This window comes from Tamandua tetradactyla, chromosome 4 (assembly GCF_023851605.1).
Source record: "Tamandua tetradactyla isolate mTamTet1 chromosome 4, mTamTet1.pri, whole genome shotgun sequence".
Taxonomy (NCBI): Eukaryota; Metazoa; Chordata; class Mammalia; order Pilosa; family Myrmecophagidae; genus Tamandua; species Tamandua tetradactyla.
In genome coordinates, this window is record NC_135330.1 from 191,141,396 (window position 1) to 191,154,578 (window position 13,183).

Genomic DNA, 13,183 nt, shown 5'->3' on the forward strand with positions numbered 1-13,183 from the left:
TCGCTCCTCTGTGACGTAAGAAGGGACCCCTGCCACCAGTCTCAGGGCTGATCCATCCACAGAGCCTCTGCTGTCAGACCCACTTCCTTGCTGTTCTTTGGAAGACAAACTGTCCTGTGACCACCGGCCAGCTGCTGGAGATACAGTGGTGGCAAAACACCATCTCTGCCCTCGTGGCACCTACATCCTAGCAGGGGAGACAGACAATAAGCAAACGAGCATGTGCTGTGATGGCATAGTGTATAATCCCATGCGGATAACTCACGACTCTGGGGCCAGAAAACCAGGCTCCCTGCCAGATGACTCGCTCTTACTCAACACATGCCGTTACCCTTTTCTTATCAAAAGAACCTCTGAAAAATTCTTGGAGGCTAGACTTGTCCCATTTGGCCTTATGGATACATGACTAGGGGTGGGGGGCAACAACATCCCCTCTTCCTTTCCAACCTAATCATGTCTGTCTGCTCACCAAAGAGAACCTCTACTTCAGCCAGACCCCAGGGTTTTTTCCACCCCAGGCTTGGCCTCGCCACACACTCTCTCTTCCTCTCCCTCCTCCTCCCCAGTGGCTTAACACCTTGTTGTCCTGAGAAGCTCAGTTCCTCCATGGCCCTTCCCAACCCGAGAGGCTCCGCTCTCCACACCTGAGGGCTTTCCCTGTAGCATCTGGGTCCTTCCGGCCCGTACTTTTCTATGGTGGGCATCTGGCACATGTAAGCCTTATCTTTGGGTTATAAAGGTTATAAACTCCAGCAACAAGGACCACGTTACCATGGAGTTCAAGTTCTCGGCATGGTGCAGCATGTACAGTGGAATGGCCTCTGGGCTTAGAATCAAGGCACTTCGGGTCGAGGATTGATTTGGCCAGTTATGAGTCCCCTGACCCTGGAGAAATCATTTGGCTTCTCTGATCCTCAATTTCTTCCCCATAGGGTTAGGTTCTGTGCTGGTTTAAAAGGATGTATGCCCCCCTAGAGAAGCCATGTTTTAATCAAAATCCCATTTCATAAAGGTAGAATAATACCTGTTCAATACTGTATGTTTGAAACTGTAATCAGATCATCTCCCTGGATGATGTGATTTAGTCAAGAGTGGTTGTTAAACTGGATTAGGTGATGACATGTCTCCACTCATTTGGGTGGGTCTTGATTGGTTTATTGGAGTCCTATAAAAGAGGAATCATTTTGGAGAATAAGTGATTCAGAGAGAGCAGAGAATGCTGTAGGACTACGAAGCAGAGAGTCCACAAGCCAGCGACTTTTGGAGATAAAGAAGGAAAACACCTCCTGGGAGCTTCATGAAACAGGAAGCCAGGAGAGAAAGTTAGCAGATGATGCCCTGTTCGCCATGTGCCCTTCCAGCTGAGAGAGAAACCCTGACCGTGTTCACCATGTGCCTTTCCACTTAAGAGGGAGACCCTGAACTTCATCAGCCTTCTTGAACCAAGGTATATTTCCCTGGATGCCTTTGACTGGACGTTTCTATACACTTGCTTTAACTGGGACATTTTCTCGGCCTTAGAACTGTAAACTAGCAACTCATTAAATGCCCCCTTTTAAAAGTCATTCCATTTCTGGTATATTGCATTCAGGCAGATAGCAAACTAGAACAGGTTTCCTCCCTCTTCATAGGCCAGTGGTGAGCAGAGGACTTCTGTTTCCATGCTGGCACAATTATACTACATGTTGAAATACTGAAATATGCCCATCTCAGTTGATAAACAGACACTTCCCTGGCCACTCACCGGGCAACTGGGTTGTCCCCACCACCGCCTCCAGACCTTTCCACAATCCAGCACCTAATAAAGAGATGCAATCACCAAACAGGGGCCTTCAGACCCTACTCCAGCAGCGTGGCCCTCGTCCACTATGAGGGTCAGTAGCCCATCCACGCAAACGGATAAATGGCTTTCATGGCACTCCTGGTGGTGAGAGTCCCCGTTCATTCATTCCATAACTATGTGCCAGGCACTCAATGGTTATAATCAAATCATGTGGCCCACAAAGACGTGTTCAGTCCTAACCCCTGGCCCTGTGAGGGTGGACTCACTTGTACATAGCAGCCACGAAGAGGCTATCAAGATGAGGCCAAATTGAATCAGGCTGGGCGTTCATCCAGCATAACTGGAGACCTTATAAGCAGAAGGAGTGAAAAGGAGATTGAAGGAGACAGATTGTCATGTGGCAGAGGCAGAGACTGAGTTCTGGACTGCCAGCAAGCCAGCCCCAGAACCCTACAGCCTTCAGAACCCTGCCGAAAACTTGACTCTGGACTTCTAGCCTCCAGATCTGCGAGACAGTAACCTCCTGTTGCCTAAACAGACCAATAGCTCTAGCAAACTCAGACGCCAACGGAACTAACCATTCCATGGAGTCGTTCACAGGTTTTTCTTGGACAACTAACAGCTTCAAATAACCAGGCAGATAACAGTGCCTGAGACAGAAGACTGCTAGTCGTATTGGGTTTTATCCCCGGGCCCGTTTTGGGGTGACTTCAGTGAGAATGATATTTGCTGCTGCTGTCTAGAATTAACTACAAACACTTTATTCCAACAGAACAATAAGGACCACAGAGATCTGAAATAATTTAAAATGATTTCCCCCAATAATAAATGATACGGCTAAGGGCAAGTATAAGTGATTTTTTTTCTAGTTTTTAGCATGTATGGGTTTTCTTTTTCTTTTTTTGAACAGCGTAGTGTTTTGATCAATGTTAGTTTTGAAAAGTTTTAAGAAAGTGTGTTGGATTTAAGATTTAAGAAAAGTGTGTTGGAATAGAAAGAGTCCTCATTGAACAGTGACGTTTTTGTTGAACTGTACACTTAGGATTTGTGTACTTCATGTAGATTACAGTTTAATAGAAAATTAAAATAGAATAACTGGTGCAGGCTCTATTTTCCTGGCTGAACCCTGATTGGTTGAGTGATGCCAAGTGGCAAGGTAAAAGCAGCCAGCCTAGTAGAGATACAGGAAAAAAGAACTTGTGTGAAAGTGACTTTGCAAAGCAACAGGGCAGAGAAATGAGACAAGGACACTTTTGCGGGATGACAAAGATTGGTCTTGCTTCAGGAGTATGAGGACGCCAATTCCATACAAGCAACGTAAAATCACCAGAAATTTAGTCTAACCCAGAAAAACACATTTATTAGTTATTGAAACAAAAATAAGAAAGATTTCCTGTGCTAGTTCTGCCTCAGGATCTCGATATAGTTCATATTATTTGATTTGCCAACACAAATACATATGCGTTTCTCTATACTAAACAGGGAAAAAACATCTGGAAGGAAATTAAATTGCATATTAATTGTAATTTATTGGCTGCCCCTGTACTGTGCTCTCTTATATCGTTTTGCCTCCATACCAACCCTAGGAGGTGGGTGTCAGTGCCCCTTGTTCCAGCAGCACGCTGATGCTCAGAGACCCTAGCACTCCAGAGAAGGCCACACCACAAGCAGTAGAAGTGAATTCTAACCGGGTCTGTTCAACCCGTTTGCTCTAAATCATTCCATACAGAAAAGCAGAGGGCAAAGTAGAGAAAGCAAATGCAGAGTGATGCCATGAAACATGTTCATATCTTGTCTATTTCAGCTTTCAGGAAAAGAGGTAAAAACATTTTTAACACTTACTCTGCCTCTTAACGGTACTTGAATCACATCAACATTTATGTTTTCAATTAATAAAGACAAAGAAAATTCAGAGGGCAAAGAAGTTTTCTTTATAGGTATTTTTGAATGAAAATAGCCTCTGTAGCTTTTAAAAGAGAGGGGTGAAGATGGGGGTGGCAGGATGGAAATATTCTTAAGGCCCTACCATCTTAGCAAGGAGAAGAAAAGGAGGATTAAAGTTGAGGGGTGAAGAGTGGGGTTCTTATTGATATGCACCTTTATTCCTCCTTGCAATGTTTAGGCTGCTACTTTTCAGAATGAAAGGGGTTCTAAGAGGACAAAGGCTCTGCCTTCCCGAGGCCAAGCGCAGACCCACTGGGGGCTCTCTGCTCCTTCTCTGGGCACACCTCCTGGTTTTTATAAAAGCTCCTGCCACCTTGGGGTGCCTCTGCTGAAGATAAGCCCCACTGTGAGATTATGCAGCTTCCTCAGACTTTTCAGCTTGACTTTTGCTCAAGGAGGTAAGAGAAGTAAGTTAAAAGGGGAAGTGACCATATTTAAAAAAAAAAAAAAATGCCAGACAGTTCATTTAGCCATTACTGCCAATACATTTATTTACTTAGCAGTAACTCAGTAACTTCAGCAGGGAGTGCCTGAGACCTGGCCTTCTATCTTTATGACTAACAGTGTCTCCTTAAAACTGCTTTCACTCTCTGGCCCCGAGGGCTCCTCTCTGCAGATTCCATCCAGCATCTCAGGCACATGTCAGGAGCAGAACTCTGCACTAGTCCCAGTAGTAAAGCACACATTATGTATTTTAATGAGTCACTTAAGACTGACTGCAAGAAGACCAGGCTCAATGAGAAAGCTCAACTCTAAAATACAGGAAAAAGAAACAAACTTACTCTTTTCTGAACTAAAAGCCAGCACCATCTGCTAATCCACTTTAATGAACTGCTCAGCCTGCATGTGCTGAAGAGACTCAAACAACCTGCGAAAGACTGTGACTCTGCAGCAAGAAGAGACAGTGGTCTCCAGAGAAAACGGAACCAGAGTGAGATCACTGGGTGGGGGCAGAGATGAGAAGAGAACTTATTACTCAAACTCTTTCAGATCCCAACTTTCTCGCCATGTAAACTTTTCAGCCCTTGGCTTGTGTATTTGTGAACATCTGCCCCGCCTCTCAGCAACTTCATCCTTCTCTTCAGGCAGTGCTTCTGAAGGAAATTTAAATCCTAATCTGTAACAGAAAAAGGAGAAAACGTGGGCTGCGGGTCTCTGGAAATTGAAGTGTGTTATCATGTAAGAATGAGCTCAAGATAAATTTAATAGATGGGAGATTGCATGAGCCAAGAATCCAGGAACTTAAACTCTCAGAAGCGGAAGGCTAGCTTGCAGGTGAGTGTGGCAGAGTAAATATGCTCAGCCAAAATGCATTTGTCTTTAGCAGTGTTCTCACCCCTTTGAATGTTGATACTTTTGTTACAGTTTAACTTTTTCCAGACACTGAAATGATAAAGAGATTCATATTTTCTTGGCTCTCAGATTGACACAAAGGTTAATTTCTTCCTTGGAATCAAACCTTCTGGATTTACTCTCCTACCTTCAGGGATGTACTAGTTAATAGCTGCAACTAAAGCATTCTTCTGGAGCTACCATAAATGAACTCTAAAAGTTTAGATACAGAAGGAATTGTGCAGCAGCAAACTATTTTTCCATCTCACGTGCTTTTCCCCCCCATTTTAAAACATTTCTACTTACTGCACCTTATACATCGTACTGTCTGTTTTTTAATTCTTTAGAGTCAGGTGTACTTACACCAAGTGTTAGAACTTTTTACTCTGTTGGTAGAATTTCTGCAGATTTTACCAAAACTGAAAAAACTTGAGGTTGCTGCTAGTGATGTTACATTTTACGAAGGACCTGGTAACACTAAGTTAAAACCTCATCTCATTTATTAACGTGTGCTTCTGCTGTAAACATGGAATTTAATTATCACATTAAAGAGGAGCCAAAATTCTTCAATCTTTGTGTAGGAGCAGCAAGTACGCTCCATCCCTCTATGTTTAAAAAAGGCTGTCAAGAACGCTGCAGAGGCAATTCCTGTTTTGTGTAAGGTCGGACTGGACTTGGGATTGCCGTACTATGGCTTGTGAGCCTATTTTTATACAGCCCTAGAGTTAAGGATGGTTTTTACATTTTGAAATGGCCGGGGCGGGGGGGGAGGGGAGATGAAAAGATTATTTCGTGACATGAAAAGTATACAAAATTCAAATAAGGTTTATTGGAACACAGTCACACTCATGCATTCCTGATAGTCTATGACTGCTTTTGTCATTACAAGAGACCCTGTGGGGCACTGTGATGGTGGCACAGTGGCAGAGTTCTCGCCTGCCATGCTGGAGACCCGGGTTTGATTCCTGGTACCTGCCCATGTAAAAAAAAATTAAAAATAACTTAAAAAAAGAAAGAGACCCTATGGCCCAAAGCCTAAATTATTTATGATCTAGCCCTTTACAGAAAAAAGCTTGCTGAACCCTGGATTAGATGACCTCTAATGTCCATTTCAACTCAAAGGTTTTCGGAATTTTACTCTTGGGTAAGCTGGAATCCTCCATGGAAGACAATCTAGGGTACCCACGTTAGCCTGGTCATTGAATGATCCCCCAAATTCCTAATGCACTGTCTCTTTTATGCTGTCAACATTTCCCACAAAATATGTAAAATAACACTCATGACTCATGGAATGTACACATGCCCTTTTTCTTTGGGGGGGGGAGCCGGCGCCTGGGCCAGGAATCGAACCTGGGGTCTCCCGCATGAAAGGCGAACATACTTACATACCCTTTTTTTAAAAGTAGGTTATTGGCTCTAAAAAGCAGTATTTATGATTTCTTTTTTACCAATTTCTCTCTATTAACAGGTTTATTAAACCATCTGAAAAATTACCAGGTAGGATGAAAATGACAAAAAGCAAAAAAACAACTCCCCTAGGAATTCACACCATAAAATATTTATTAATAAGTAAAATGTTTCTCCCCTGCTTTTGGCTATTAAAAAAAAATTGATTTGACTATCTTTGCTGATATCCATAGCTGACAATGGCTCTACATTGTTCAGTCATGATAGAGATAGGGAGACAAATGTGTAAAAGACAACCAAAGGCTTGCCCAATTACAAATCTTGGCTTTGCTAGCAATAGGAAATTTACTTACACACACGTAAACTTTTTTTTTAATAAGTAAACAATACACAAATAAATTCACTTGAATTTCTAAATCAGAACACTGGCAATGAATTCAGTGTGTGTTGAGTGACTGAAGAGAGAGGAAAACAAAGACAACTCTGTGGTGGGAGAAAGGTAGTATCTCCTTGAAAAGCTTTTCTCCTGACTTAGCAGTCCCTATTGCCTGAAAAATAAGCCATTTTGCTAATGAGAATATACAAAGCTTCTCTTACAGAGTAAATCTGTATACGTGGTTTAAATTTCATCCCAAATATTGGCTTACAGGCTATAGTACATACCTTTGTGAAACAATTCTTTGCATTTTTGATAGGTAAAAGAAGAAAATGTTTTATCGGATCTAGGCAGAAATACTGACCCTCTTTATCACTACCATAATTCCCTGCCCGCAATACTATGGGGACACGAGGACCGAAAGCCAAGCCAGACCACAGGGCAAAACTAAAAGGAACAAGGAAAAGAAGACGTTGATGGTTCATGATTTCAATTTTAAAAACATCTCACTATTACAACTTCTCAGGTATCAGCTGTAAAGTCAGAAAATTAAGAGAGACAATCCAGAAGAGGGTGGTTTTGTTACTACACCACTGTTCCTTCAAGATTAAACTAATTCCAGGGGTCTGAAATGTCACCATGCGTTAAGTGACCATACCATTTCTTTCAGCCTCTTTTTAACGTAGAAAATCACTTTGTAATAAGATCTCTACACAAGAATTTTTTAAAAAGCACACTCACAAAATATATATATCTTTTTACACTGAAATTAAGATGTGCCTGTCAAGTACTGAGCTCAATGGCTCATTTCATAGCGTTCACATGGGTTTCCTTGTCTAGCAGTTGTGTTTGTCTTTCTCTCAACCTTGGGTGTTTATTAAAAATGGCCCAGGTTAAAAGAGCGTGTGAAAGGTATTCTGATTGTGTAGCGTTCCAAACAAAAAAAGAAATGATAATAATAATAGTGATAATGATATAATAAAAACCCTTATTCTATCATTTACAAAATCCTTTTGCTAACTATACCTCAAGGGCACTTAAGGGCTCAGGAATTTGTCACACACAAACCATCAGCATTGGCACGTGCATCTCCAGCTAACTGTTTTTTCCATCATCAATCAATGGGGCGCTGGGAAGAGACATATCCGGATATGCTAATGCAGAGATGATTTCATCCAGTTTGGGGGCAAATGAACCCCTCCAAAAGAACCGTACCATAAACACTTCCAACATGCGTGGAGCCTTCACTTTGAGACTTCCTTGCGCGCTGACCGTGCGTGGCTTCGCTGCGCTTCCTCTGCCTGTCGCACAGTCCCCCGCGGCCTGTGATTACACGGTCACTGCCGGGAACATCTTCTGCTCGCCGGTATTGTGGGGGAAGGGCGGCTGGATCTGCCTGTAGCCAGGCTGCAGGCCGTCCATGAACGGGGGCACAGGCGTCATAGGCACAGAGTCATGGGGTACCGTGTACCCCACGTAGGGGGGGTGCAGATACTGCCCCTGGTGCGGCACGATCTGGGTGGCCTGCTGGCAGTTGAGCACGGAGAAGTTCGTGGGCATGTTGACGTACACGTTGTTCATGGCCCCCTCGGGCAAGCAGCAGTTGGTCTGGGACCGCGTCGGGGGCGCCCGGGCGCCCGAGTTGGCGCTGGAGCTGGAGCTGGCAGCGGTGCTGGACTGGCGCGAGGAGGAGCCGCGGGATGTGCTGGCGCTGGGGATCATGGGGATGGTCTCCAGCAGGCGGGGGCCGCCGGGCGCCCGGCTCTGCTGCGGCTCCTGCTTGGGCCGCAGGCATCTGCAGCAGCACGCAGCCACGAAGGAGCCCAGGATGATGAAGGCCACAAACACCGACCCCACGATGAGGAACGGGACGTAGATGGGCACTGGAGGACAGAGAGCAGAGAAGCCAAGTCAGGACCTCCAGCGAGCAGCAGGTGTGCCCAGGACCGCAGGGGCGCGGCCGGCCTGGCCAGCGAGCGGCCCACGAGGCCTGAAGTTCTGCTCAGGCGCTCAGGAAAGGTGGTAAGGAAGGGCCTCGGGGGCACAGCGGGTCGGTCCCCCAAAGCTAAACTGCTAATATTTACAGTTAGACTCGCCAGTCGCAATACTGACGTAGGCAGAGATGCAATTTATTAGAAATTGGGCTTAAGGTTAAGACTGGTATGGTTCTAAAAGTCCTGCCATAACTCAACTGCCCAAACTTAAATCTGCCCTGACAGACAGAGTCAATCCTCATCAGTCGCCGGCCCCGTATTTGTTGAGTTCGCCCACTTGCTTAAATGGATCCATAAGCCTACAGTCAGTACTTGTGGCCCTCCCCCAGTCATTTCCAGACCCGTGCAAAGCAGCAAGGAGCTTGCATCGCCCCCTGCTCACACACAGTGACACTCTGCCTTCTCGCTTTAACTCTCATACTGCAAATGTCCTTTTTGCCATCTACTTAGTGCCATATTTTTTTTTTTGCATTTTGGTGCTTTTATTGGTGATTTCACCACTTTAAAAGCCCTCAAAGAAAATTTTAAAAAAAGAAAAAAAAAAAGCTCTCAAAGGTAATGCTAAAGTGCTGTCTAGCGTTGCTAAGCACAGAAGGCTGTGGGGTGCGGTACGGAGAAAACAGGTAGCAGATAAGCTATGTTCAGGTATGAGTTATAGGGCTGTAGGCAGTGAGTTCAATGTTAGTGAATTAACAATATGTACTAAATAAGGTGTCTTTAGACAGAAACACATGTAAAGCAAGGTTATGCATTGATGGACTGACAAAACATTGTGACCAGGGACTTACAAGAACCTAACCCTAAATTTCCCTTAGGAGCAATGGTTCAGTAGGGCTAATTCAGCATTTACAGCAACTTTAGAGAACATAAATACCTCAAAGAATTGTAGTTGTAGGATCTGCATAGTAACGATAGGCTGAAAGTATTTAAAAGTCTTTCCTTCTTTTTTCCAGAAAGTTATTTACCTTTCTTACAAACTCCTTATACCGTTTTTTAGGAAGCATTTGCAAAGGCAGACAAAATATTTGTCAGCCTCCATCTACTATCATTTCTGAAGAAAGTCCATAAAGCACAGGAGGTCAAAGAAGCGTAAAACAATTCCAGCTGCTCTTGCCAGCTGAAGTGAGGGTGCTTGGATGGTGAGCCCAGCACGGGGCACTGGATGGCGGGAAGGTAAAGGAACTTCAGTTTGGAGGAGAGTTATTCCGGGGCAGTGGTCCAGTGTGAAACAATATGTGGGGGAGAACAAGGGTCAGGAGCAACAAGTCATGTTCAAGGCAGGAGAGCCAAGAACGGTGAGCCAGGAAGCACCCATGCAGGACTAGGCACCCAGGCAGGTGCCTTAACCCAAGGTTAAGATGCTGCATTCTATATGAGGAACTACAGGGAAAACCTGTGGAGCAGAAAACAGTCATCATAATCCATAGTAAGTAAGGTTTATCCTGGAATAAAACAAAAAACCTTTTACTAATGAAACCAGTAGCAAGTGGTACTTTTAAATTATTTTACTTAAAAGAAATCTTTTATAAGCCACGTGGATGGCATTATGAGGCTTTCAGAAGATGGAAAATACAGGCTCATGGGTCAGAAAAGGATGCCTTTGCATCACTTCTGTGGAATTCTGCCCCATTACCAAGAACCTCTGTTATTTATTTATTTATTTATTTATTTATTTATTTATTTTGGTGTGTCCCTGACTGATCTTGATTATTTGACTGAAAAATACACGAGAGCAACAACTGGGTCTTACTGGTCTTGGCAAAGTAGAACACAGACATCCTGGGGCAGCCCTTTTACAAAAAGCCCCTTTCTTCAGCATTCCTAAGGTCAGATACTTGAGCTGTCATTTGGCAGTCCATTCCAGGCGCCAGCTGGCTAATTGTGCTCCTCTGGACTGTTCTGGTATTCCTGGAGTCAGCGCTCTTAGAATACAGAACCACGTAGAATCATGGAAAAACAAGGTCTTATAAATAAAAAGTATTTAATCAAAGGTGGACAACTAAAGAATTCCCTTGGATTTCAATGCTGAACAAAGCAAGTACAATATACAGTGCCCGTAAGTCAGGAGAAACCCTTGCTACGGAATCCACCCCACAGCTGGCTGTCCCGGAGAGGAGCTGCTCTAAGGACGCTGCTCCAGGCGGACTGTAGGGTTCTGTGCTCGTCCCATTGCAGGCTATAAATATTTCAACCTCTCAATTGAGATGCTGGCCCCCAATATGTTATCAAATAATAGTAAAAACAGAAAAAATACACCCCAAACATTATAGTCAAATCTAGCTGAAACTAGTCTAAGTTTCCAGAGTGAGGTTTTTGTTTTGTTTTGTTTTGTTTTTTGGAGAGGTGTATGTGAATAACTTATCTTTCCAAGATTTCTAATTGGAAGTATAAATAACTACCCAGTGGTAAAGAATGCAGTGCTGCTACAAACCCTCACACTGTTTAATTAGGTGTGCTGTCTGTCCTTCCTGACTGCAGAAAAGAATAGTAAGGTTCAGAATTTTTTAGGAAAAAAAAAAGGGTTAGAAGTAGAATTAAGAAAGCACCCAGGCACAACCATGGAGGCATCAGGAGACCGTCCGTCACCTATTGATTTGCCCAAAGACATGCCCACTTTTTAGAGACCAAGCGGGCTGAACAGAGGTATCATTGTAGCCAGGTGGTTTTGGCTGGTGTCTCCAGGCCACACATGCTGCAAAGCTGAGCCTGCATTTTAAGATGGAACCTTTTCTGGAATTACTCTCCATTCCCCTCTGCTCAAAGTCAAGGCAGCAGGACAGTTGGAGGGGCACGTTAATAAAATGCCTGACTGCTAAGGGAAGTGCACTGAAAAAGCTGTCTCTTACTGGCCTGAGGAGAAGGCTCTGAAAACATTTCGGTCCCACAGCACCAAATGCTCTGGGAGCTCAGACCCTGTGGCAGCGGGTGCTGATGCCACTTCCTCCAGCTAAACCTCGGCAGAAAATGCAGGAGACAATCCCCTCAGTGACAGGTCACCCCTACCCCATAATTAAATCCCTGCCCCCCCCCCCCCCCGGCACACTTTATACCCTAAAGGGGACAGAAGAATGGAGGAAGTAGGATCCATCAAAGTCTTTCACGGATTTGTTTATGCTCCAAATTGGGCTTTGGCAATTTGAAAACCAAGACACTTTTTTTTTTTTTAATTTAAAAATGAGAGTCATAAAGAGCAAGGTTCTAACATCACACCTCATAAGTCTGACGAGGCAAGAACTGTCCAGAAGCCCCAGGCCTGGCCCACCTGCAGGAGGGTTAGAAGCCCACGGGGTCTGACACATGGGCTCCGGGAGGACCCTGAGGAGGTGAGTTCTCGGTGTTTCATAGGGACCCTAACACCTTCCTCCCTTGCTACTAGGTAGACCTCTGGAGAGGCGGTGACCACAGGAGGGGTCTGTGGTCTCTGGGCCTCTGCAGAGAGGACGTGGTTGCCGTCTAGGTCTGTGGAGCTAAAGGACGGGGAAACTGAGGCCCAGGATGGTGAACGGGTGCCCCACTTCCCACGAGTCAACGGGCGGGCCAGAATGTAGGCTCTGCCTCCTGGCCCAGGGATCCCCTGCTGAGATTTTGGCGGCCCTAATTCCTTCCCCACTCGGGGCTGCCCGGTCCGTCCCGTCCGGGCAGTAACTGCGGGTCTCGGCTCGCGCCCCTCCCTACCTGCAGAACCGTCAGGGCCATCTTTGTCGGTCCGTCCCGGCTCTCCGGCGCCCTGCTGGCGGTCGTTGTCACAGCCGCCCTGGTCGAGGCGCGCCTCGGCGCTGGAGCAGCAGTACCGCAGGGCGCAGCTGCCGCAGCAGATGGTGGCGTCGCCGCCGTCGAAGCGCTCGGGGCACTGGAAGCCGAGGCGCCAGACGCCCTGCGCGTCCAGCCAGCCGTGGCAGTACTCGCCGCTGGCCCGTGCGCCCGCCGCCAGCAGTGCGGCCACCAGCAGCCGCAGGAGCACAGCGGCGCGCCGGTTCCCCGAGGGCGCGGCGACCGAGCGGCTGCCGCCCCACATGGCACCGCCCTGGGCGAGTTCGGCGCGGCTCCCGCGGGCGCGAGTGGGCTCCGCCAAGTCCTGTCTCCGGCGACTCCCGGGCCCAGGGGTGTCCCGGCCGCGCCCACTCGCCTCTGCCGGACGTCGGCGAGCCCACGCCGCGGGGCACGCCTAAGCCATGCTCCGCTCACCCGCTGGGCCGGCCCTCGGGGCAGGGGGCGGCTGGGAGAGGCGGCCCGCGCTGCTGTAGCTCCAGGTGCAGAGTCCCGCGGCCCCTGGCGGCGTCACCCCCCACGGGACCCTCCGAGTGCATCCCAGAGGGGCCGCCCGCTAAGCCTGGAAGATCGCTGGGC

The 13,183-nt window shown here is 46.4% G+C and overlaps 1 protein-coding gene across 2 annotated transcripts; it reads right to left on the bottom strand.

Annotated features, from left to right (window-relative positions):
- Nucleotides 1-4,192: 4,192 nt before the first annotated feature.
- On the bottom strand, nucleotides 4,193-12,851 carry SHISA2 (shisa family member 2). Of its 2 annotated transcripts, XR_013174766.1 has the most exons (3): nucleotides 12,512-12,851; nucleotides 8,058-8,725; nucleotides 4,193-4,844 (listed from the first exon to the last, which is right to left on the bottom strand). XR_013174766.1 is itself a non-coding variant. In XM_077158871.1 (2 exons), the coding sequence occupies exons 1-2, from the start codon at nucleotides 12,849-12,851 to the stop codon at nucleotides 8,172-8,174; spliced, it is 894 nt and encodes a 297-aa protein (XP_077014986.1). In that variant the 3' UTR covers nucleotides 5,890-8,171. The 2 variants fall into 2 exon arrangements, 1 of the variants encoding a protein (XP_077014986.1); XM_077158871.1 differs by lacking the exon at nucleotides 4,193-4,844 and having other exon boundaries at nucleotides 5,890-8,725.
- Between the last annotated feature and the right edge of the window lie 332 nt (nucleotides 12,852-13,183).

Bases quoted from the DNA above. Each gene is read 5' to 3' on its own strand.
- SHISA2 (XM_077158871.1), bottom strand. From the start codon at position 12,851: ATGTGGGGCGGCAGCCGCTCGGTCGCCGCGCCCTCGGGGAACCGGCGC. The intron at 8,726-12,511 runs GTAGGGAGGGGC...TCTGTCCTCCAG, and splicing joins TGGCCCTGACGGTTCTGCAG to TGCCCATCTACGTCCCGTTC.